The 27,406-nt window shown below is 40.4% G+C and overlaps 1 protein-coding gene across 1 annotated transcript; it reads left to right on the top strand.

Annotated features, from left to right (window-relative positions):
- On the top strand, window positions 1–27,265 carry neurl1ab (neuralized E3 ubiquitin protein ligase 1Ab). The gene is made up of 6 exons (XM_034101138.1): window positions 1–256; window positions 4,408–4,649; window positions 5,859–6,180; window positions 18,666–19,382; window positions 23,338–23,517; window positions 24,022–27,265. Exons 1-6 carry the CDS (start codon window positions 223–225, stop codon window positions 24,264–24,266), a joined length of 1,740 nt encoding a protein of 579 aa, XP_033957029.1. The 5' UTR covers window positions 1–222; the 3' UTR covers window positions 24,267–27,265.
- Window positions 27,266–27,406: the final 141 nt, after the last annotated feature.

The following is a 27,406-nucleotide window of genomic DNA, read 5'->3' as shown; positions in this document are numbered from 1 at the left end:
TTATGTTAATTTCAGCGTGATCTCTAAACGCACTGGATCTGCTGCTTCATGTCGATGAGGCTTGACAGACACAACCTGCATCTAAATCATTGTCGGGACTTTTTTGTTTTGTGAACGGCATCGTGTCCGAATAATGTTACCGTTGCAGACGCGCAGCTGGATGTGAATATCGCGGATTCAGCCGGTAGATAGAGCGGAGGTGAACGCACCTTGCATGCAGCCATGGGAGGTCAGATCACCAGGAATACTTTCTACGGTAAGCACATCTGGCATAAAGGATAACTACAACTAATAAATCCGGTGATTATTATGAGAGGAGACGATGTAATCGGGTCGGAAGCGTGCTTGTGCAGCCTAGAGCCTGTGTGCATGTGCATTGTAGGCGTCCTGGATGCCTAAAATAAATTTGAAGTGAAAGTAGCCAAGTTTTAACACCTTCTGTAAGTCACGACTGGCTTTAAATAAGGGGAAAATGTGAACAGGAAATCATGTTTTTCACATTTTGAAAAACGTCTACACTATCTAAGGATTCTTGTTATTATTGTTCTGCATCTAAGGTTGTTTACAGTCATATATAATTAAAATAAATCCCCCAGGATAAACTTAAAGTAGTTGGCACATAACTTTTCTCACCTGGCTTGTTTGTTTGAAAGTGATACACTCACAGGGTGAATATCCGCATGTTTGGAAAACATTTTTGATAACTTTATTGTTCAACTTATGTGATGATCAATTGGTCAATTATTTATTTCTGTTTAACAGGTGCATTGAGCGCTCTTATTTATCACATTCCTATCTCAGTTTACATTGACATTTCTTGCAGAAGCTTTCTAGCTGACTAGTTTCAATAAACCATTTAGAAGTTGAGTTATTTGTTACAATAAATACCATCGTAATGTAAAGTTGTATCCATTGGTTTTCTGATTGTGATACACTCACAACATGCATGATTGAACATATAAATAATAATGCAATGTGGGCTGAACACTAAAACATTACTTTAAAGTGTGTTTTGGGGTTTTCTACTCCTCTACTCTATTAATAGACTATTTTATGTTCTGACAATTCACAAGTCTCATAGTCCATGATTAAAAAATGGTCTGAAATTGACTACAGTATGTGGGGCTGCAAAAATAAGTCAATCATTGAATTTAGTAAGGCACAGCCAGAAGATTATTGGGAAACTATACGAATCAGTTATTTAAGCACATGCAAAATGTGCTCTGGTTCCAGATTCCTAAATGTGAGGATTTGATGGTTCACTCTGGTTTATGTGGCTGTACATTTAAATTAGTTCGTCAATGGTCGAAAAAACAAGCAAAAATAATAATATTAAAACTTTGCCTTAGACTTGAGTACATCATGACTATCTGAGTGAATCTAGTTCAGCTTTTTAACATTAATGACAAGAATAGTTAGCCTTATTTTATTGTATGTATAGTCTCTCATAAAAAAAAGATAATTATTGTAGGATAAAGGGGTTTCTGCTTCACGTCTCTTTTTTGGTAAATTGGTAACTCGATGACTTTCTCTTCAAGGATCCAAATCTAATAACACTTTTTTTTATAAAACACAATATTGTATGCAAAAGACACAGCAAACTGGGAGACTATCAGGCCAACATCTATTCTATTTTAGGGTTAAATTCAAAACATGTCACTAGATGAAAAATTAACATCAATGTTAAAGTAACAGGACTGACAGCAAGTACTTAAGGGAGGATGTTTTATATTTCTCCATGTATTAAAATCACTTCAGTTTACCTTGTAATACAATGCACATGCTATGACACGCTTGCTAAGGCTCAACACATATATGTGCCCTTTGGCTCTTTAGGGTGCTGCCTGTGAGCTCTTGTCTTGTGAGAAAGGGCCATCGAGCTCCATACTAACGTCACACTGCATTAGGGCCTCAGTTGGGCTTCTTACTGAGACCGAGCCTGGGGATAAAACACAGTAAGCGCGTAAGAGACCAGGTGACAATGGCTAGGGCCACTCTTTGTCTCTGCACGGTTTGTCCTTTCCAATTAATGACAGCGAGGCAGTCCCATTGTGTTCGGTGGTGCATTAAGTAACATTATCCTCCCTTAAGTTGCTCATCTGACATTCGTCAGTGCACCTCTCTTTTATCATGACAGGGCTCTGGTCACTGTTTACTCTGACATCTCCGTCAGGTCGCATGACTTTGTTTGAACACACTTCAACAGCCACTGTATCATCAGCACTTTTGGCTCTAACCAGCTGTCATTTACAGTAAATCAAGCGTAGTATTTTTATTTATTCATGTATTTACTCATTCAACTGTACTGTAGTCATAGTTTATATAGCCCTCCGTGTGCTCTGGAACCCATTTATAGATGCCTGGGATGTGAAAATAGAAAACAGACTAGAGAATTCAATTCCCCGCTGTAGAAATGATATTAATATAGTGAAAATGTAAGAAGATATTGGATTTTTGGTAAAATATTAAAGCATAAGGTGTTGCTCCTGTTTTCAGACCTAACAGGAAATACTCTATTCACTCTTAGGCCTGGTTCCTTATGGAGCACAATACACTCCTGTTTTGTTTTCCCTTAGACATCACGTCTGACATGACATCATGGATGCAATATGGTTAAAAGATTTGTTATGACTTCATTTAAGACCACTGTTGTGCACAGAGCACAATTCGACATTGTTCTGCTGGGACGAGAGCTTAACAAATATACTGTACTGAGCACAGAACTCTTGGCATAGCCTCTCTGATTGTGGTGAAAAGGGAAAGACTCTTTCTAGTTTAAACTCCCGGAAGAACATCCCGGAAATCTTAATCTCTGCCCTCCCTGAAATCTGAACAATAGTGAAGCTACATCAGACATGGTCCGAGAAGTCACATGATTAGTCTTTGCCAATCCTGACAGTGTTGATTGATTTGTCGGGAACATTATGAAGCGTCTGACCCTCCAAGGTCGCTGGAAGGAAAGCAAGAATAGCTGTCTTTCAGCACTGGCTCATATAGTCCACTCTTCTCACGGAAAAACACAAGCAGCTCCTACACAGTCTTCCAAATGTAGGTGTGAAAATACAAGCAGTTCTCAAGGAAGAAGTGTTAATTAGGACTGAATTATTTATTTGGCTTCCAGTTTTGGCACATTGGCTGGATTTTATCGTACTTTAAATGTCACTGAAGAGAGAACTAAAGATATAGAAAACAGTTTCCAATCGTGATGCAATTACATTTGTATGTCTAATAATCCTACATTTGATGAGAGTCCCATGTCTGTGAGAAAAAAGGCCAAAATGCCACAGTGACCTTGGAGTTATGCTTTGAAGAGAACTGTGGAAAGAAAAGCAGTGGGAGTAGGTCCTAATGAAGGGGAGAAACTGTGATATCAGACTCATGATGAGACAATTCTTTATCATCTCAAACCCGCAAAGACAGATGAGATTTGAAAAACGTGTTTTGGTTAGTGGGAGAAGTCATGATTCACATGGGAAATGAGTCAGATGTTCTCCTTTGGGTTTGCTCTTATTTGACCTGCAAAACACATGAAATACTTACTTACACTTACACTTAATCTCACTTAGCAGCAGTGTTTTTATTTTAGTTTCACTCTGATATGGAAGGTAGTGTGAACGTGACTAACTATTTAAAGAGAAGCAGATATTTACTGTATGTGTATCAACAGCTGAACATATAGCTAACATCCTGTACGATCCTAAACTTGCTTTCTGTGGATCTAGTTCAAATGCTAGAGATGATGTGAGAGCACCTTAAATGTTAGCTAATCATTTTTTGTTTTCATTATCCCCCATTTCCTCTTTTCTACTGATTATACTGTAAATGTGTTCCAGCACGGTGAGACATACACTTTCAAACCAGTTTAAAATCTGGCAAGAATAAGAAAAATAACAAAAGTTTTTGGGATTACTGCAAATCACTATTTACTGAAACTGGAGCATTTTGTATGAACGTCTCAAAGCTCCTTTGTTCTCCTCAATTACGTAACCAAGAAAGCAATGTTGTCCTTGCATCCAAGGACATATTTGCATGTAATTCACTTTGCGCAATGTCCTTTCATATAGCTGTGTGGCTGCACTGTGTTACCTTGAGAAACTGAAAACTGGGTATTAGATTATTTTTAAAGCATTTCTCACTTAATTTGATGTTAGACAAGTGAGATATGTGAGAGGAAATTAAATGTGACAGCAGCAGGTCACAACCTGGAGTCCACTTCACCATGCTACTATATTATATTCAAAGTGAAGCCTGCGGTGGTGCAGACCGTGTAATCTAATATTCTAATCTAATCTTAAACCTGTTTTACTGTAAATTGTGCCCCAAGAAGAATTTATTCAGTAATGTAGTTTCTGCTCCCCAACTGTGGAGCACACCGAGCAACCACTTTTCTTTCTCCACATTCTGTAGATTCTCTCAATGGGCCATTTCCCGCCACATCTCACCGATGCCACCACAAGCCCAAGCGCTGCCTGCCCATCCAGCCGTGTGGGAGTCTGTCCTCCTTCCCTCTGCTCTTCCACCCCAGCACCAAGGGCTCGCAGATCGTCATGGACATATCCCAACGCACCGTCAAGAGACAGGCCAGCTTCTGCAACGCCATCACCTTCAGCAACAGACCAACCGCTGTGTATGAGCAAGTTCGTCTGAAGGTAAAGATTACACTTAATGTTTGCCAGTTGCATATTATAGTTACCTAATAACATAATGGGAGTTGCAATAAGTCAATTGAAAGATCCAAGCATGCTTAACTATCATTAAAACCAATAGAGTGGGGCGTTATTGTCAATTATTGACGTTAGTGACAAATGAGTATTCGTTTAAAAAAAATGGTTAAATGGCTACATTAAGCTAAACAAAAAAAAACTTGACTAATCAAAACCATCATATTTGATAAATAAGCAACAATAATTCGTTAAACACGACGCTGCCACCATTTGCAACCCAAAACCAGCAAGTGGATTACACCAGTCCAACATTAATCATCCAGATGGCTTCCACCATCTTCAGTAAACAATTTAACTTTAAAAAACAAAGGTAGTGCACTGATTTCGAGTAAACTTCTACCAAGAACAGCGTGAGTGCATAGTGTATTTTGTTATATTAGAATACAGAGTACAGCGAGAGACACTATAAATTAGGAAGACGCTAATTGTGACTGTGATGGAGAGTCCTTCCTCTCCCATTCTCCCTTACATTTCCTCTTTCTTTTTTTAATCCTCCCCCTCTCTCTGCACATCCCCCTTCTTTGCTCTCCTGTTTTGATTTTCTCTCTTTTCTCTGCTTGCTCTTGTGTGGGCCAACGCAGCAGCAGCTTAGAACAAGTTTCCACTTCACCTATCAGGCCATCTATGTCTCGAAAGTGAGAGAGCAGGGCAAGCATTGCCATGTGAGGATTACTGTTATCTGGCACGGTAAATGCAAAGTAAACAGAGGTTCAAAATAAGACAAAAATCGTTTGCAGGTGATAAACATACCAAGGTAACTCGTCTTAGTTTGCTTAAAATTGAAATTTAGCCACGCTAGCGGCTTGATGCTACAGATTTCAATATCGGTCTGAGTATAATTTTAGCAGCTATTGGATAAAGTGTCATGCAATATTGTACAGAAGTTCCACAGTGGCCACAAAAAAAAACGTTGGTTATTGCTCTATGTTTCATCCAGCAAGGTCATAATCTTTATGCGTCAAATACTGCAAAAGTAATGACCATCATTTCAGCCCCAGCTGCGCTTTGTGTTTAGCAAATGATAGCATGCTAACCCACTCAAATTAACAATGATTATGGTCATTCTTAACTTAAAGAAGCAACATTTTAGCTATCATTTCAAACATCTTCATTTCTGAAAACTGTGTACTCCAGATCACCAAAAAGCAGTGCTGCTGGAGCGGTGCTCTGCGTCTTGGTTTTACATCCAAAGACCCATCGAGGATCAATCCAGACACCTTGCCGAAGTACGCCTGCCCTGACTTGGTCTCGCAGAGCGGCTTTTGGGCAAAAGCTCTACCAGAGGAGCTGTCCAATGAGGGAAACATCATCTCCTTCTGGGTAGACAAGAAAGGCCGGGTGTTTTACCGAATCAACGACTCAAGCCCAATACTGTTCTTCAGCGGGGTGCATGTCTCTGTTCCTCTGTGGGCTCTTATAGACATCTACGGCCTCACCAGGGGGGTCCAGCTGCTAGGTGAGTTATGAATGCGAACTTAGCTTAAGACATTTATAGTAACACCAGCATTGTGCCTCTAGGGTTAGCCTAGACTACTAAAGTATCTCAACAACTTAGATGGATTTCCATGAATGCGGTTCAGACATTCATGGTCCCCAGAGGACAAATCCCAATTACTTTGAGGATCCTCTGAATTACAATTTGTCTTAGCCTCAGCTGTACTTTTGTTAATTGCAATACATGTTAGAATACTAACATGTAAAGCGAGCTAAGCTAAGATGGTAAACACGACAAACAGCATATATCTGAACATCAACATGTTAAAGTACAGCCTCACAGAGTCTTGTTACAATAATGCTTCTCCACTGGAAACCATTCAACATTTGATGTTGTTTTTCCAGTGTGAGTGGATAAAAAGAGATGTTACATACAGCTGCTCCACTTTTCCCACACCGACCGAATAGCTCAGTGGAAAAAGATGGTGGGAGATAAGGTAGATTGTTGTTCGTATCAAATAAATGTCCCTAAGGGGGAATTTTAATTTGTCTGAAATCCCTTCTAACAAGTTCTCCGTGCTGTTTAAAGGGTCATTACATCAAAGAAATTAGGAGCAAACAGGTCCTCCGCAATCATTAACAGCAGTTTTCACCGCACTGAATCATCTGAAGTATGTTTGGATTGCAGATTGAGATACATTTATGAAACACATCAAAAACAGATGTCTCCAATTTTTTGAAAACAATGCAAAACTATGAAAAATAGATAAATAGGAATCCTTGTGGGCACCTCGGTACTTATTTATAACCATTTGCAAGAATTGTGCTGCCTCTCTCCAAAGAATAGAGGCTGTCAACGCCGTTAATAAAAATAGAAGAGGCTCCCATATAGTGTAGATAGTGCCATTTAACCTCATTTCTCGCGGTGTGGTTGACAGCGAGAAGCGTGCTATCTCGTGATGGGCTGTTTGGTATCCAGCGCCAAAGTGCCACTATCTGGGGTTCACTGGCCTTGTGGTGCTGACCAGCACACAGCTCTTGCCGAATAACAAGAGGAGTGTGTTGGTCATCCCAAGAAGACAGACCGAGAGAAGGGTGATGTCAGGTTATGACATGGCTCTGATGTTTTTCAAAGACAATCAAACCAGAGGAATGTCTCACTCGGAGGATCCAAGTCTGAATTCAATTTCTATTGTGCCAAACAAAGATTCATATGTTTAAATAAAATGCCTTTTCACAAAACTGTATGGTATAATAAGTACATTTTCCCAATTAAAATTAGGATTTCTTGCAATGTATAGTTGTAGTTCATGTAATTTATGCCTGTGAATGAGGCCAGCAGCTGTAAATCCCACTGTTTCTTCTCTGGTTTTCCCACATCGATCACCTTTATCCCCACATTGATGGCATAAACCGAAAAGCCTCGGCCCTCAGTCAGCTGAAGGATCACTTGGCTATCAGCTTTCCTCTATAGCGTGAGAGCGTCACCACTCGAGACCATGGTATATCTCAAAGGCCCAGTATTGTCTCAGCAGTTGGCTGCAGTTCAGCAAACACTTAGTGTCTGAAATATGGGCGGACACATCAAAGTCTGGTGTTGTAGACTGGCACATGTGCAGATTTTCCTTCAACAGAAGAATGCGTTTAGATTCTTAATGATGCTTACACTTGGGTCTGGATTTAATGCTGCACCAGCTGATAATTTGAGCCAAATTTCACCTGTTCTGGTCTTATTATCACACAATCTGTCCAGGTGGGAGTTACAGATCGGCTGCAGTGTTTTCTTTTACAGGAGACAAATGGAGCGTGGAGCTGTGAATAAGCTCTGTGGAGTGTAGAAAATTGCTCAGAGAGGTGACCTTGATTTGGCTTTTGAGATTAATGTGTAAGACAGTAAAAATATAAGAGAAAATAAGTTGTGATAAACCTTATGACTTACTGTAAGTGTTACGGATTGCTGTGTCAGTGAGATAATGCGCTTTAAGAGCTTTAAGTTAAAGGGCCACTCCACCAATTGTACACATGGGGATCGGCTTACTTGTCAGTACTACTCAGTTTGTGAGACAGTTTAGATAACGTATCCTATGGCAGTAATCCAGCGACTTAGCCTGAGCATTGCACTCCTTTACAATTGTTATATTGATGATGGGCAGTATGGATGAAAAAAAAAATTTCGGAAATGTTTTCATGTCAAAACCTGGCGCCTACATTACCCACAATGCAACTTGACCACCGACAATTTGGTCCCATATGCAAATGTGGCCTCAAGCCCATAACTATCAGCAGAAAGGAGGTATGAAACATGTTTTAATTTCCACACAGTCCTCAGACCCAGCCGTTGCTGACTTAATTGTCAATTACACTTGAGGCAATCTATCAATTTATAGGCGATTTCACACGGCTCCATTTGGAGCTGAAGAAAAAGCTTTTCAACCTTGTCCCATATAAAGTATGCAGTTGTCATCAGCATTTTCTAAATATAGACTTGAGATTTAAATTTCTGCATCAAAAGCTGCATTACAAGCTGGAGATGTGAAATGTTGATAGATATGTGCATTTACCATGAAGGAAAGGTTCTAAGAAAAGAGATTTCAGTTGCAATATGGGAATTGTAGGATTAAACATTTCTGGAGTTTGACTCATAAGAGACTAAAAGACAGGATGTGAGTTGCCCAACTTCGAAAAGACTAAAAGAAAATCCCCAAATTGTTGGAGTTCATATCAAGAAAAAATATATACAGTATAATATGAGGGGTGGTAAAAGATCTGTATTTTTTTCAACACATTAAACCATTGTTTCTCTAAGCTGAACCATTCTTGTGATGTGACCTCATTCCCCAGCTGTCCGCTAAGATCATTCAGCCTTCTCTCCATCTTATTTTAGGACACATGTAGCATTACTGTATCTGATCACATCCTTTCCATGAATAGCTTCCTCGCCTTTAATATTTCATGGATTAATTAAAGTGTCCCTGCTCCAAAGTCGGCACAAATTAACGTGACACGTTCTTCAAAAGCCGTCACCTGAATATAAACGTGTACTGAAAACACTGTCAGCGCTGTTCTGATGAAATATGTTGCTGGTATGATGCTTCAGCTTCAGCTAATGTTCCCTGTGGTCCCTTATGTGTCATATATTTCTGTAAAAACGGAGCCTGTAAAATGTGTTTTGATCCCATGATAAAGTTAAAACCCTTTTTGAAGTTTTTTTTATTCCCTATCAATGAAATATCCTGAATGTGATCCATTGAAGAGGGGCTACAGTCAAAAGATGTTGATTTTATCCTTGGATGATCAAATACTGTTTTGTCTGTTTAATCTTTCACAACTTTAATCACCATATTAAGGAATTCATCTAAGTCGCTATCCTTCGCTGCCTTTTCATTTCTCTCAATGCGGCGTGATGCCAAACCGCTTTCCTGCCATCAGGTCTTATTCTGATGTTTGGGGATCTTTTCTAGAGTGGTGTTGTTTCCTCTCTAAGCTTTTATCAAGGGAGTGCAGTTCAGTAGCCAGCCACCCATGCAGGGAGTCAAAGGTGATCCTGAGATCAGTGAGACAGCTTGAAAGCCAATATGGTGTTGCGTAAGAGGGGAAGCTAAATTAATCTGCTGGAATCAAACTTAAGAAAGATATTACATCACCACACTTGTCCTACTCACGCAGATATCAATAAGGACTGAAGTGCATTGCTTGGGATTTGAAGAGAACAGCTTGTGCTACACACATTTGGCCTTTAAAGGGACAGAAACAAATGATTTCCTCAAGAGTATTTGTTTGTTTGTAAGCATAGTCTGTCAGCCGTATTTAAAAAAGAAAATTCTATTTACTATTACTTTTTCACTGGACAGTACTATAAGAAACTGCAACTTTGTTAAGTTTGAAAGACTGAAAGGTTTTTTTTTTACTTTATGTAGTCAACTTTTTAACATTTGAGTTTTATCAAGTTTGTTGTTGAAGTTCCCGAAATCAGGTCACAAATAACTTGCAAGTGTTTTCAGTTTGATTTCCCTGAAGCGAGACTTGTATGGGAATGCCATACCTTTCTGCATTCAAAAGTAACGGGACCTGCTTTGTATGTACGGCTGCATTTTAACAGAATGTGTTTGTTTATGGGACGAGTCCCAAGAGACCACACAGCATCCAGCATTTTGTACAGGTATGATGGATTCCTTCCAAGTTAGATAAGCGGAGCGAGTCAAAGCCATCTTTTGATGCATGCAAGATGCTCTACTGGGGGTTTGTTTACCAGCGGTAGATGAGTCACTTAATCACTGACAGACTGGTAGTGATCCGTGAGGCCGGCGTCAGCTAACATCATCTGCAACCTGTCTCTCTAGTCGTTAGAGAAGAATCCAAAATGGCTGCCCAACTGTCAAGAGGCAGCATACATCCCAGGTGATTAAAAGGAGGGTGTTGACATCAATCATGTCTGTACATGGGATTTCAATGCATTAGGCCTGTAGAGCGTCATGGTCGGGAAAACCTTGTGCTATATGGTTTTCATGCTTACTTACATCCTGAGAGAAATCACTCATGTTTCAACCTCCAGGGACAAAGGAAGCAGATATGAAAGAAGGAATTGATGGGTTTTTTGCATACACAGTTTGCATGGATGTAGATGTTTTGCTGTGCGCTTTTTGGATGGGAATGTCATTCTGTTGGTCTATTTGAACAAAAGTAGGATGGATTTTCATAACATGTTGCACAGCTGTTAATGGTAGGGCTGCATGATATTGGGAAAAACTGACATTGCGATATTTTGAGCTAGCTCGGTTATCCTGCTGTGATCTGATCAAGAATGGTTGTGATTGGTGGTTTGCTGTGCATGCAGAGCCTGCATGTCACTCACTCAAGTACCCCTGACATGCGAGTTTTCCTTTTGTAGCAAGCAGCACAATAATTGTAACATGACGTGTTTGAGTTAATTTGCCTACTTAATATCGCACGTCCTACAAAAATAAATAATAAAAACAAAAAAAATCACACATCCTGCAATGTCAATATTGCGCATAACGCGATTATCGTCACGACACGATATATCGTGCAGCCCTATCATGGTCCCCAAAGTATTAATATATACTGCTTTGGGAAACTATGGTGCAGATTAGAAAATATCTCAGCATCTACTGGATGGGGCAATTCATTGGAATGAAATGTAATTATTTGTCAGTACAGGACTTTGGTTATCCCTGGTCTGTTCGGATAGGGCCATTACGTGGTTTTGTATGAAATTTCTCGACAAACTAAGAAGGACAACATGTTAAATATCACACTTGTTAAACTTCAGCTTTAGAGCAACTTATGATTATTGCCATTATTCGTCAACCTGTTCATTATGTAACTGTGGAGAACAAAAAACCTGTTAAAATGCTGAGCATTTAGCTCAAAGCACAGCCCCACATAGCTGAACGCATAGCTGGAGACTTGTTATCATGGTGACATGTTTTAAAAAAAATTGTAACGGCAGTTAAATATCGCTGTACCTTTGACACACGTGTTTTGCAAACAGATAAAAAGATTGTGTGTGTGTGTGTGTGTGTGTGTGTGTGTGTGTGTGTGTGTGTGTGTGTGTGTGTGTGTGTGTGTGTGTGTGTGTGTGTGTGTGTGTGTGTGTGTGTGTGTGTGTGTGTGTGTGTGTGTGTGTGTGTGTGTGTGTGTGTGTGTGTGTGTGTGTGTGTGTGTGTGTGTGTGTGTGTGTGTGTGTGTGTGTGTGTGTGTGTGTGTGTGTGTGTACGCTGACAAGCTCTGTGCTGCACAAACATGTTGGGTTGAACCTGATGTGTTGTACTTTCCTCTCTTTGTGTCTATTTTTAATCGGTATTCTTTCTATGCGCCTGTAGATCACACTCACTTGCCACAGATCTCACTTATTGTTTTACTTGTCAACATAGATTATGTGGAGTTTTACAGGGTTTTGATTTGTGGATGAAATGGTTTTAAATATAGAGAGGTCAGATAGGTGCAACCTGACACAAGTGGCCAGAAATACAGTGTAGGGTCAGCCTGTTGACAATGTAGGTAACAATGGTTCAGTATGACTGGATAAGGAACTAAATGTGGGCTATTAATCATCAAATATTAAAATAGCCCGCAAAAGTCCACACACTGTGAATGTGTGGTCCTTACTTGTATACACAGGCCTTAGGAGAGCAGAGCTAGATTATTTTTGATAAATAAAAGACACACAATTGTCCTGACGGCTCAGTTTACCCTGAAGTACTGCCAAGTGATGTTGTACTATTACTTGATTTTAGGTCTGCTGGCTGCTCAGAGCCAAATCCTCCAAAAACAATAAACTGGACATTCAGCATGGTATCAACAATATACAAAGTCATCTGTCAACTGTAATTTCCCAGCCAACGAGACATACTAAGTGTCTCCATATTATAAACATTGAGTAATTTCCTTGAGCTGAATACATTTGGCAGAATTAGACTAAAATCATGAATCATGCTTCTTTGAATCAATCTTTTTTTCTTGTTCTTTGTATGCTGATCATACCAATAAATCATAAGAAAAGTGATCCTCTTTTGTTTTTTAAAGGGACTGGCGGTTTGAAGCTGATTATAGTCAGGATTGTGCAAGACTATGGACCCTGTCCAAAGTTCTCCTCTTTTGGAAATGACTGAAGCCTGCAACTTATGTTCAGGTCAAAAGAAGCCCATGTTAATACCATTTTTGGGTACAAATTGTAAGGCTTGAAATGGTTGTGGTTTAAGGCTACGGTAACCTTGTCCATTTCTAAGAAGGTACATCGGTCCCTTTAGCTTTCACACCATGTTTGATGCTCAAGCTGTAAATATGCTTCTCGGCTTTCAGCCAATCAAAAGTCCCTTCTCAAGGGCAGCATTAACATAGTGTTACGTGCTAAAAGTAACAATTGTTGTGTACTGTATACGCTATTGAGTACTACATTAATTCTGTATAATGACCATACTTAGAAGGTCAACTCTCATGCTACAATCACAAGGTTTTGATAATGTCCTACAATGTACAATGCAACATTTGAATAGCAATGTTTTATTTGCTCAATGTGATTGTTACAAATGACCAATGGCTGATGGTATAGTTTCACCATGATTGGCATCTGCAGCTGTGCAGTAAGCACTATGTTCTGCTAATAGAGATACTTAATTATAGTGCCTTAGTCACCTTTTTTGTATGCTAACTGACAAACAATGCACGACAAGGATTACTGTGTAGTATTTATAAATGGTGTGAATTTGGAATGCAGATAACCTAGATAACCTAAATTCCAGTGCAGCATTCCCTTCTTTATTACATTTATTTCTAGACTAGTGTGCTATGAATTGAAACGCCAACATGAACAAATAAAGATAAACATATTGTGGAGGCAGGACTTTAGGCTGGACGTGAACAAGGCTCAGGAATCATGGTCAAGAAAATAGATGTCAAAAGAATATTTGTATCTACAAAATTATAAACATTTACAATAACTGATGCTAGCAGTTCACCTTGCCTTAGATAATAGGACTTCTTAATCTGAAGTAGATTGGATGTACAGTAATCAGAAACAGACAAATGTTGGATGAAGGCAACCATGGTAACTGTGCGTCTGAGGCAAGAGAAAAGCACCGGCCAAGAAATGACGAACAAATAAGCAGAGGTGTCAAACTCAAGGCCCGGGGGCCAAATCCGGCCCGCGACTTCATTTTATGTGGCCCTGCAAGAGCTTGCAAATAATATAATAAGTTTATTATACGGTTACATGCCGCTTTACAGAAGCACGTTGCCAATAAACTACATGTCCCACAATGCATCTCATTTTGTGACATGCACACTGAAGAGACTTGCAATTATTTGCACTAGACGTTTGCCTTCAGACGTAGTTAATTATGAAGTTATTACCCTATCTGATAATAATCCAATGCAGAGGAAATAATGTAATATAATACATTATTTTATATATATTATATAGTCTTAAAGTTACAACTGGCCATTTGAGTGCAACCATAATGCTAATGTGGCCTGCGATGAAATTGAGTTTGACACCCCTGCAGAAGAGGGAGAATATTCTTTGACATGGCACTTTGTTTAGGATGTGGGCTAAGAATAACTAAAGCTGAAAGAAAAGTATCCATCTGTTTCACAGTCATTTGATCAATTGCTCATTAAAATATAAGTAGATTAATAAAGTAACTTTAAGTATAATTTGCTTTTCTCAGTCCTCTTGGTTTTAATGTTTAAGCAAAACCAAAATCTACAAAGGCTCCTTATTTCTTTATTCCTCCTCAGGTTATTATAACTGAAGTAAAGTAATTCTGTCAAGACAGTTGGTTACAATGAAATGAGAGGTCTGGTATAAACTAAAATGTCCTTTGACCTAACATCTGCCAACATGTACACATCAGGATTAGGGTCTATGTATTCATGTGAGCTCGGTTTCGAATGATCTCAGTGCTTGGAATTTATTTGATTTGTTGAATCAAAATAAATGCCTCTCGACAGGCGATTGTGGCTCAGCTGGGATTTAATCGACCCAGATGGAATCGAATAGATTTGCGGAGAAATCAAAATAGAAATCGTAATAGAGCCTGTCAGGTTTGGATCCTGGGAGCTGGGTTGTATGGGCGGAAGCCTTCAGAGAGAAAGCTAATCACTTTCAGGTGACCAGAGTCTCGTCCCAGTTTGAATGTGTACTTTGTATTCTGTGTGTATTTAGGTATCAGATATGTCCACCTGTGCAGTTTTCTTGACTGTAACAATGAGATGAATTCATAAATCGGAAAAATGTGTCTGAGATCAGATTGAAACAATCAATGGATACTCTTACACTTTGAAGACAGTCATGACTATTATATGTCAAGTATAACAAAAAGATTCAAAGCAGCGTTGTTTGAAAGTGCATGATGATTTATGCATGTAGAGACACATCGAGGTTTAACTGTCCTCGGAAACACTGTGCCCTTAGGACATCCCCAAAGTGCTGAGTGACATTTTCACTGCTGCGATTTGTCACCTTTTCTTTCCACGATCAAAGTCCAAAACTTAGAAACATCTGGCACTTAACCAGAGACTCTGCTTGATCTCTTAAAAACACAACATATGTGGCTCCGATTGCACGTGGCATCTCAGAAACTCGAACTGTGCGGCTCTCACTGTGTATCAATATCGTATCGCTCTCAAGACTTTTAGCCCCTCCCGCTTCACCCTCTGTATATTTGCGCCATTATCTCGAGTGAGATACCACTCCTTAAAAGCTCATCAACGCAGATTTTCCCTCAGAGCCCGTTCTCTTCTTGTTTTTCTTTGATAAGCGAAAGTCCTTCCTTCTCCTTTTTGGGACAGATACACAACCCCCTCCCTCCCGAAGCCTCCTTTCTCATGACAGATGACTTCACTCACTCATTCTAGACAGAGCCCTGGATAGGCCCCCTAGGCATGCATACTTAGGGCAAATACACACACACACACACACACACACACACACACACACACACACACACACACACACACACACACACACACACACACACACACACACACACACACACACACACACACACACACACACACACACACACACACACACACACACACACACACACACACACACACACACACACACACACACACTTGGTGTGCAGCTGACCTTGTGTAGAGGTTGCAGCTTCAATAAAGCCCCCAAAAGCCTCCTAATCCTGTTCCACCGGGCTAAGGAATCAACTGAACCCTTCCTCCTCTATTCAGGATCCTGCACTTGTTTAAATGAGAGCTGTTCAAGACTAAAAAAGGCATTCATAAAAATTGAATTGAATGATTTGAATAAAAAACTACAGTACTGTAATACATGAAGGCCTCTCAAAATGTTCAAATGAAACTGAGCCAAGCTGTCTGTGTCAAGCGTGTTGTACTGGCATGTGTTCCCAGTGAAGCTGGACGACATTTTCTTTGTTATATCATGGACATCCTGCTTTGAACTGGTTTTTCCAGGTTGTGGTAAGAGTAAATGTTGCAGTAAAAGGTTGCAACTTGTTTGATTAGGAATATCTAGAACAGGTAGAGTGGTTTCATGCAGGTGTATGCTTTTGTGTGGTGTGTTCTAATATAAACAGAGTCGAGAAATATGTTTTCGCCAGTTACGCTTGATAAAAAAGCCAAGAGGTCAGCCACTGACCGTGCAGAACCGTGTCAGGTTGGTATGTGCTCCTCTATTTAATTCCTCATGAGATTGAGTAGCTGTTCGAGGACCACTTAATTCAACTTGGACAATTTCAGCCATGCACTTAATCACGTCTGTGATTCAGACTTCGCCATGCTATTCAAAAGTTTCAAGGTCTTGAACTTTATAACTTGAAGTTAAATATAATCTGTCATTACTGAATGCTTATTGCATGCTATTGAAAAACCACTGGAGCTTTGCCAAATGTTATAAATTAAGCTAAGCTGCAATGAATTTCTTGTGACTGCCCATGCTTAATTTTATAACATAATGCAGAGGGCAAAAGTCAAGACTGCACCTGTTACGTGTGACTGACATTTTAATGAGTGAATAGTCCGAAAGGAAGACTTGGCTCCATATCAAGAGTAATAATAAAGCATGTTTACACACCAGCAACAAGAGGATAAAATATTATTTGTTGTTTAAATATCTCAAGTTGGAATTCCCATTTCAATGGAATTCCCCCAGGCTTCCATTGGTGGATATCCCTGTTGTGAATTATATAAAGAAAGGGTTGGTTCAGCCATATCTCGCTATGTGTGTGTGAGAGCAGTTCTTTACACCTTGTCTTGCAATCATAGGGTGAATTGTTGGTGTACACATATAGGACAAAGAAAGCAATTGTTAGTTTTTAGTTTTTTTTAAATGTCATCCCATACTCCTTCAAGACCAAACCAAGATTGAGATAATACTTATTTATTTGGCTTTATATTATCAGTGTTCTTCTAGGATATGTTGTGCATCTTGTTTAGGTAGAACATTAAGATTAAGATTCTTCTCACAACTTGTTTCGACTGCTGCACCACTTAAACTGTGAACCACGGGAAGCAGTAATAGCAAGAATAGAAATTATCTCTTGCATCCGGGGGGTTTGCCAAGTCGGCTAACTTTGCCTTGAAGACGATAAGGCTGCTAATAATAAGAGCCTCATGCTTGGTTGTGGACACTTTTGACTGAGGAAGTAATTAAGTTCAAGCAGTTTATCAGTGGCTGGCCGGAGATGTGCTGTCTTTGTGTGATAAAGAGGAGCTGGTGAGGTATGCCCTCCTCTTAAGTGTCCACCCCACCTTTTTTTCATCCTCTCCTGCTCAGTCCACTTCCCATAGGGGAAGCCCAAAGCAGATTGAGGCTGAGAGCCACATAACTTAGCCATCATGTCATTCATTGCTCGGCCTGTCCCTCCCCACTCTCCTCAAATGTCCAATCAGGCTAATTTTAGCCCGTGTTAGAGGGCCGTGTTAAATTTGGCAGCATGCCCCCAAGCGTGCCACGATGCAGATCCGTTTGTACCGACCGCGTGCACGGAAAGTTACGCTCTTTTAGTTTTGCAGTGATGCTCCCATGTGGAGTCTAGTTTACAGTAAACAGAATTAGAATAGGAAGGTCTATTTCTGAGAGAGACATGTGATACAGTTAAGAATGCCTTTCCCTTTCAATGATCGGAAAAAGTCTGCTTTTAGCATCCAGACGCAACTTAAAATGTCAACAGTGTACAGATTTAGAAACAGTACATTAAGAATCTACTGCAAAGACAGTTTGTTATGTAAACAGCGAGGAGTCTTGGCAGCACATTACAGCTATTTGTCCCCCGCTGTATACTACACATGCATTCCTGGTCCTTGAAAAGGTAAACTGGCATTATTATAAGTCTTTTTAAAATCCAATCTTTGGATTTAATCGCTTCTAATTCCGTCTGCATCTTCACACCTCAGGCTTTGAATGTGAAAATAAGAATGAGAAATAAGATAAAAAATAAAATGTTGCTCATTATTACAGGACTCCGAGCTAAAGACAGAGCGAGAGGCTCAAACAAAGCTGAGCGTTATTGTCTTTCAGTGGCTTCATGTGCATCGCTTATCCTTCAACGTTACATACAGTTGTTACATCTCTTTTACTGTGATGTAGCCTATTGCCTGCAGCTACAGTACAGTATGCTCCCACTTAGAGTCCTGATATGTTTCTGACTATGTAAAGGTTGACGTATTTGTTCATATTCTCAGGCCTTAGTACCAAGAGTGCATTTGAATGAATACGTTATAGCAGAGAAGCCGGAAGGCACCATTTGTTTACAGTGACAGGTGTAATGAATGAGCAGCGCACAGTGAATGTAAAACAGACCAGTGTTGTACTTAGGATATGCAGAATACTAAGTGAGTACGTAACTTACATTTGGTTCTGTGCACACTTGGAGAGACAACAAATGGAGAGCTTGTTTTAGCCTCACACATTGTGTGTTGGTTCAGATTGAATTCCTCTCTTTAAAACATCACAAACAAGGTATTATATAACATTCCTGTGTGGGATTTTATTTTCTTTCACAGACAGCGAGATGGTCCCTCTGGATTGCCTGCGTCCTCGTTCTTTTGCTGCCGCCCACAGGGCCTACATTCAGCGAAACAGCGATGACCCTCGCCTTTCCATCAGCCTGTGTGACCTGAGCCTACAGCAGCAAGACACGCATCTGGAAGAAGATGATGAGGAAGAGGAACGACTACATCGCTTAAGCTCCGCCTCCTGCCATGTGCCCCAAAACTCTCAAAACTCCCAGCAGTGCTCGCTGTTGCCCAGCCACTTGGACACTGATCTGCACTTCCACTCGGTGCATGGCGTCCATGTCACCGGGCTGGATAAGCACACGGTGGCGAGGCTGGATCACCGTGGTGACGAGAGGACCCTGGTGTTCACCAATCGGCCGATGGGTTGTTCAGAGACGGTGTTTGTGAAGGTGAAGACGGGTGTAGCCCGGCCTGGGTGTCTCTCTTACGGCGTGACATCCTGTGACCCAGCCACCTTGAGGCAAAGTGACCTCCCGTCAAACCCAGAGTCCCTGGTTGACCGCAAGGAGTTCTGGGCCGTGGGTCGGGTGGCGGTACCGCTCCACAGTGGAGATATCCTGGGCTTTGTGGTGAACACAGAAGGAGAGGTCATGATGAGCCACAACGGTGTCAGCGCGGGGATGCAGCTGTGTGTCGATAACTCCAGACCACTCTGGATGTTCTACGGTCTGCACGGCACCATCACACAACTCAGGATTTTAGGTACGCTCACACCGCTTTTATTTTATATTGACACCTTTCAGATTTTATATTAGTTTGGGAATGATAACCTAAAACGTACCTCAGTACTTAAAATAGCTTAGTTTCACTGATTCCACATGCCTTCTTTTCTCCATTCAGAGTCAGTGATGTTTCCCATGTTATTGAACTGTCGAAGGAAACCCACAAACCCAAGCTAAAATGCAAAATTAGCAACAATTTGCAAATTATATATTTGTACTAAGATGAAAAGATGACAGATTTAGCCCAGGAGAATAGACAGCTTTTTTATAAGCATTTGTTGTAGAAAATGTTTAAATATAAAATCAATTCAAGGTGAATAGAAATGTAAAATGTTGCATAGATCTTTACACAATGTAATTTTCGTACTTTCCACTCGGAGGTTTTGCAGTCTTGGATCTCTGAATGACCTTTTGAGGCTGAATTTCCACTCAGCCGAGCCATTAAACAGTTTTCCCCTAGTTTCCCATCTTGGCTGCTCTATGACTCTTTATCAACTCGTACATCTGTCTGGCATTTACATTCAACCCCCTCACAGTTTGGATATGAATATTAACGTTGTGTCCTCTGCCATGTGACTCCAGCAGATTCCACACGGTGATGCTTGCTTTTGAGATTCTGACTCCCTGGATGTTCCTACATAGCAATAGTTTTTGGTTTGAGGCAAAGGCTGGTGAGCTTCCAAGTGGAGATCTAATCATAAGTGTATTGTCTAAATGTTCAGAACTTATTCTTTCTAAATTGTAGGATTCTTCTCCTATTGTGTTTCTTAGGAAACACTGCACTAATCATCGAAGAGGTAAACAAACGCACATGTTGTGCAAATCAAGTCTAAGTTTGAAATATTTAGTATGACTTGCTCGGTTTTTAAGACTCCTGCACTTGCAAAATTCTCAATTTTTCATTAGAAGGAGCTCAAGTGCAGTCGCCGCAGATTCATCATAATTATTTGAAAACAATCTTTCAGCCGCGATGTCTTCTTCTACAATGAAAATGACTCTGTACCAGCCGGTTAGCCTTCTCTTCACAGGAAGAGTATATATAATTAAGAGGCAAAGTTTCTGTCCTATTATTCATAACAGTTTCTCCTCTCCTCTCTTTCATGTTGTCAGTCAGACCAGGGCTGAGGAGGTTATTTCTGTCTTGCGTGGGCTCCCAGCAGCCAGCATTATGTATCAGCAAGAGGCCCGTGATAGCTCCTTATGATGCCCTCAATATGCATTATTAAAATGTAATTGCATGGAGGTTTGAGATTCTGGGTATTCCACCCACAGCTCGTTCCCCATAACACTGGTCCTCCAATCATCTTTCCCTTCTTTACTTGTGCATTTCCTTATCCTAAGCGCCCACTGCCCACCCTCAGTCCGTACTGATTCTTTGGGGTATGAGCGCTGTTCGTGTCATTACCCACTCCAGCTGTGGGGAGTGCATTTGTGACGTCTGTGCGCACCCACTCTCTGGAGCCACATGCCACACGTTGCCATGGAAACATCTAGCCGCTGAGGCAATTGACAGTTTGTGTGTATGGGTGTCGTCAAGCCAGTGAAATGGAACAGATGGGAGACTGTTGCTCTCACGTCGTCATTATGTCCGTGTTATCTTTTTAATTTCATGTGAGACAGTTTGAATCGATTATGACCTTCAGTCGTCATACTACAGGTCTCCTGCTGTGGGTTTACGTAAGTGCTCAGCAGTAATCTTAAAGCTGATGCAATTAAGATTTTTCTATTAATTAATCATATAACTCTTTGTTCGTGAAAAGGGGTTACTCTAAGTGCAAACGTACAGAGATGTATCATGGCTCTAAAGCTTCCTTTAGGTCCAAGTAGCGTGTGGGCGTCTTTGACTCATTGCTTTGGTTTTGTACTTCTTTTGCAACTTCATATGTTCGCTTATGGCATCGTTTAACTTTAGGCTATATCAAGTAGCCTTTTTCAGTTAAAAAAAGCTGTAAAACTGTACGACACACAGACAAAGTTATTGACATGCTAGAGCCAAAAGTGAAGCACTTAACCTACTGTAGCTGCTAAAGACAGTGATATTTCCCCCAGGAGTTGGTAGAGAACAAAACAAAGCTACAATACTGGACTTAAATCCGTTAAAGGACCACAACACCAAATGACAGTTCTAATCCAGCTTTATAACTGATCTATAAATAGATTACATCTCTTGGCTAACAACTTTGCCGAATTAGCTAAAAAGGGAATGTCAGTGTTGTGTTTACAAGCTCCTTTCTGCTGCCCCCACCGGACCAAAAGAAAATTGTTAATGCGGGTTTAAAACAAGACTTTGGGAAAGAAAGAAATAGCCTGACACGGTGTGCCAAAAACTCTTTATTTGATAAGCAAGTGTTGAAAGCCACCACATGCTTAGCCACAAATAAGTCTCCTGTACTGTCTGCATGACTAAAGCTATTCATATACTCATTCCTGGTCACACAGTCAGCAGTCAATTCATAATACAAAAGTAGATGAAAGGTACGCTTGATGAAAGGACCAGGAATAGACATGAGGGTTATCTATTCCTTCTTATTAGGAGTTCACCAAGACTTTTGCTAACAGCTGGTCTGCCACATAGGTCAGGCTAAGCAGGTAATGGAAGGGAGGGAGTATAAGAGCCATAGTATTGGTACATGCCTCTAAGAAATAATAAAATAAAGAATGAAAAGATAGACGAAAACACATTGTTCACAGCGCTATACTTTACGTAGGCTGAAACGAGACTACAGTGGTTGGAGTGGTCCAAAGAAAGAGGCAAGAGTTCAGAGCATCGGATCAGAGCACGAAGCTAGGGTTATGCAACAAACTGTATACATGTTTCTGCAAACACACCACAAAAGTGTCTTTTGCTTATATTAAGCCAACAGTCTTTTGTTATTCAAGCAATTTCTCACCTACTGTGGTTCTTTTTTTAGCTGTTTCTGCACCCCACACTGCCATTGTATGAACATTTGGACAAGCAAACTGTGGGAGACGATGCACACAACCAGTAATAGATCATTTGACACGTACTGTATGAATGACGGTGCCAAGTGAACGGCTGGCCTGACGGTTTAGCAATATTTCTGCCGTGGTCATTTGAAGGACAATGCATACACAACAATGCTGTGTGCCTGTCAGGCAGACTGGATCAGAATCTGTCTCTGAAATCAGGGTGGGTATTCTGGTCTGGGAGGAGAGACGAGTGCCAATAGAAAGAACTGATGCCAGGGCCGCTGGTTATGAGGTGCGAATAGGGACGGATCACACGGGACAGACAACAGATTCTGTGAAAGCCTTTTGTACCCTACCCAGAGGGATCATGGGCTCACGAAGGAGGAAGGAGGGGGGGGGGGTGCTTGGCTACACCAACTCATAGGCTCCTGACTCACTTACACACACCCACACACAGACACTGTGCACTCACAAGTCATCTGCTTGGTTATAGAAGAGATGGAATATGTGTGTGTCAGTGTGACAGACTGAGACATTAACAGGGATGCAACAAGACATCCTCTCACCTACATTTTCTAATTAACAGCTCAGCGGAGTGTCATGATGGAAATATTTGATTCCCAGTTGGGAACGATTGCATTTAGCTTCCTTTTTTATAGATGATCATAATCATCGTTCAATTTATTTATAATCTGTAAACATTACCAGCTACTTCAATATTTTGATATGGTCACTTTCTTTAGATATACTGCTACTTCGGTGTTGTTTTACCATGGTGTACTTATCTGTTAGTTCTTTTTACTTATTGTGTTTCTTTTTTACAATTAATAATCCGTGCATACTTTATATAATATGTACGTCTACTCTTTGTGCGTAATCTGCACTATACTCTTGCTATTGTAATACCATAAAGTCTCTGTTGCGGGACAAATCATGAAATTCAGATTTGTATATTGTGCTAAGTCTTTGTTGTTGTGAGCCAGATGTCTCTTTTGTAACTTCAGGCTCATCTCCACACCCAGACCTTCGAGGCCCGTCGGTCCCCAGCTCCCCATCCTGTACACCCAACACCCCCACAATGCTCAGCAGCGGCAACTCTGAGCCAAACCTCAACACACAATTGAACATCAAACTCAATTCAAGCCTCAACTCCAGCTACTACTCAGCCTTTTCCTCCTCCACAGGTTTGTCTAATAGTTCCAGTTTCACTATTTGTCTATGTTTTCTCCCTATGGGTATTTGCCAAGCAGATGTTTGTGATATTTTTTCTTTGTTTTGTTTATGAAATTGATAAAAAATGCAGACATGCGGGAGAGCAATAGAACAGCCGTCAGCACACAAATACAGTGCCAAGACATCGGCTCACAATACGCATGGATCCACATAAAGCAAATATTTACCTCGGGATGTGAAGCAGTGATCCCCGACATCACTGCTGTCCCAAGCTGCAGACAGCATGACAGGGAAACTCCTGGCAGATACTAGCGACAGAAGGAGCTTCATGAGCAGAAAAAAGTGGGCATGGTAATAAAGAATTCAGAGAAAAAGGTGCATTTGATACAAGAGTCTCATTGGAGTGTAGCGATACAACTGTCTGCCTGAACCACTTGGAAGCCGATTTCAATTTCTTGTTCAATTATCTTTCCAAGTCACTCACAGATCTCAAATGTGTTGTCTCATTACCACAGGTACAACTCCAAGCTCTCCATTCTCCAGCCACCCAGAGTCCCCCACCTTCCCATCATGCTCAGGCTCGTGGAGCGACGAATGCACCATTTGCTACGAGAACGAGGTGGACACCGTGCTCTACGCCTGCGGACACATGTGTCTCTGCTACGCCTGTGGCATCAAACTCAAGAAGATGGCCAACGCATGCTGCCCCATCTGCAGGAGGACAATCAAAGATATCATCAAGACCTACCGGAGCACGTAGGCTCAGACTACAAGTCGCATTGTCAGGTTCAAGAGGTTGTTTAAGCCATGCGAGACTTTGTAAAGACAGATGCAGCACAAGTGAATGCCCCGCTTCTTTAGGTGTGCAATCTGGCTCAGGTACTCAGCACTCCTGCAAAATCCATCTTTAAAACATTTTATCTGTCAAATGAAGATCTTTGGAAATCTCACAGCTCCCCTCCCACCTGTGATGTCTCAGTAAGGATCCAGCTATGAAACTCATCATACAGTGACAAAAAGTATGTGCAACTGCAGGATCTGCAGATGGGGCCATGGCCTACTCACGTCGAGTGAATCTGTGCTTTGTGTGATTTGTTGAAGAGAGAGAGTAATCTGAAGAGGCATCTGCCCTACTTTCTGCTGGTGATTGCATCACTGCTAGCTAATTTAAAAAAGGTAGTAAAATGTTCCACAGCAGCAGAAGAAACGAGAAGAATAAATATGTAGTTCCACAAGCTGCTGGTCGGAATGCATTCGGTCAAAAAGTGTAACATAAGAATCAATGCTCATTTCAAATCTGAGCAGTATGATCAACATTGGTTTCATTTGACATTTCCTGAATACATTCAGACGTAAGTAAAAATTAAGTGTTTCCTTGTAAAAAAACCTTATCTAAAATAAGCCATTTCTTTAATACTCAGAATATTCCCCTGCAATAAAACACAATGAAATGCCTAGGCTTAAGGGTAAATAAATGAAGTGTTAGTCAGATATCTCACTGCCTGCTGTGCTTCTGTGAATTTCAGACAGGGCGAGATTCTGCGAAGGGGGGAAAAAAGTGTGAATGTTGTCACCATAGAAGGTCAAGCTCACGGTGAATGAGGATGTAAATCAGGACGAGGGAGCGAGGTAGGAGAGAGGATGTTGTATGTTTGGGACGACGACAGGGGAGGAAGGGCCACCTTTAGCTGTGTGTCTGCTCATCGTTTCAGTGCAACGAAAGTGTTTGCTCTCTCAGGCACAGCCCATACATCAGAGGTTTGTATGAAAGCCTGTAAAATGTGGGACTTGCATGAGTTGCATGTCCTGCTTCTTGGCGTTCTCAGTCAGCTAGCTAGATGCTGCGGTGGGACACAAGTCATCCAAATAAACCTTGGTGGGCAGGGAAGTATTTTTAAAATGCTGAACAAGCACATACAGACAAACCAATCTCTTCATCATTGCAAGAAAGCCATGAAATCCCTCGGTAAAGTTACAGATGGCTTTGCATACTTCAGGTTACACACACTCCATATGTATATTAAATCAAAACATAAATATTTTTCAGCAGTGACGCATTTCATTAAACCAAGTCATTAAGTGAAAAAACACACACGACTGCAGTCAGTGACAAGGCTTGTTATTGTGGCACGTTGTGAGGTTTGCATATCAGTGTCTGAGTGCTGCTCTTAGTCTGTAAAAGCAAACTCAAGGACAATTTCACTCAAATAACTTCATGCATTATGTACTGCTTTGAATTGTGAAGAAATGCAACTATTTTCAGGTGTCATTTTGGTCTTGCTAAAACTTTACTCTTTTGGTAAGTAGTAAGTGCTATTACGTTTTGGTTTTTTCAAGGTGTTGAAGTTTTATTTTGCCGCTGTGGAGGGAAATGTTCTGTTGTATGACGTTTGAGTCACAGTCAAGTTTTCTTGTGTGCCTTTAAAAAGAGAAGTCTGGACACATTGGGTCTGCTAGGCTCCTCCTTGTAAAAACAGGACGTTTATATTCATCTTAAAGTCGCTCTTACATGGTTTTAATGTCTCTGATGTGAGCAGGTTTCACCACAAAACATACAAAACAAACATTTCAGTGTGCTTAATATCAGTGTGTGAATGTATTCACTGCTATGACATGTTGTATTATCGTTCCCTTTGTCACTGCATCGCATAATACTGGAATTTTGTCGTGCTTGAGAGATACTCCTTTTACGTTTCTACCTGTTTTTGTTTTACTTCCTGACCAAATATGACCTAGCAGAAATAAAACATGTGTGAAACATTTTTGATAGAAAAATAGCATTGATAAGTGTAATATTAACTGTACATTATGAGGTTTATTTATTTAGTCAACGCTACTATAAAGACTCGATCACTGTTTGTTTTACATGTATAGCTACAGTATACTGTCCAAAAAATAAGACAATTGTTTATTTGAGTGTTGCATAGTTAATTACAGAACACATTATGCTCCCTGAAAGGCTCTGTTTGGCATTTTTGGGAAATATGTTTATTAATCGTCTGGTGAAGAATACAATCATTGAGGCCACTTTCAACTGGTATTACTGTATGTACATTTACTCACGTTAGGCACAAGTACCTGAAAGTTACTTGAGTAATTCCAAATACTTCTACTCCCAGAAGAAAATACTGTACATTTTATTTTTAGCTTAAACACAAATGCCCTGTAAAAATTATAGCAATATCGTATACTGTAAACTATAACAATATACCTGACAGAAGTACTTTATCTTTTGATACAGATGGGGAATAGATGGTTAACAAATCATTTAGCAGCTAAAGAGCCAGATATTCCCTCAAGTATTGCTGGAGACCAAAATCAGAGTCTGAAAATGAAACCATCGTCTTTTTAGCTGACTATTTTCCAGAAAGCAGATAAGCAAACTCTACAAGATGTCAAGTGTTTCCTTGAATGCCATATACAAATGTGTGCTTTGAAAAAGGAAAATAAATTGTTTAAAGGTGGCATTGGTCCTACGTGTGCATATTTAAATTATATCTTGAATTTGTGTTGTAGGTTAAGCAGGCGTAGCTCCAATACAAACACCATTTTCCCAGCCTGCTTGTCAAATGTGACCAAATTGTTTTAAGCCTAAATAAAACAAAAACAGCAAGTAAGTGAAGGAAGACATAGTGCATGGTGGACAAGATTATCAACTCATAACTTTGGTTTCCTTGGCTTGGGATTTATAATCGTTAGAAAATTATTCTTAAATTGGTTTAATCATGTTCAGTTTGTTAAATAAAGGTTTAATTTGAATCACTGCCTTGATTCCTTATTTATTACATGACAAAACACTAAAATCAGCTTATAAAGAAGTCATTTAAGAAAAAAACATATCCCTATACTTATTTGGCTCGCAATGTTAAATCTGGCCATTTCCATTTCACAGCTACAGTC

Source organism: Pseudochaenichthys georgianus, chromosome 15 (assembly GCF_902827115.2).
Source record: "Pseudochaenichthys georgianus chromosome 15, fPseGeo1.2, whole genome shotgun sequence".
NCBI classification, from domain to species: domain Eukaryota; kingdom Metazoa; phylum Chordata; class Actinopteri; order Perciformes; family Channichthyidae; genus Pseudochaenichthys; species Pseudochaenichthys georgianus.
Note: the sequence above shows the minus strand (reverse complement) of the source record. Positions and strands in the feature narration are given on the sequence as shown.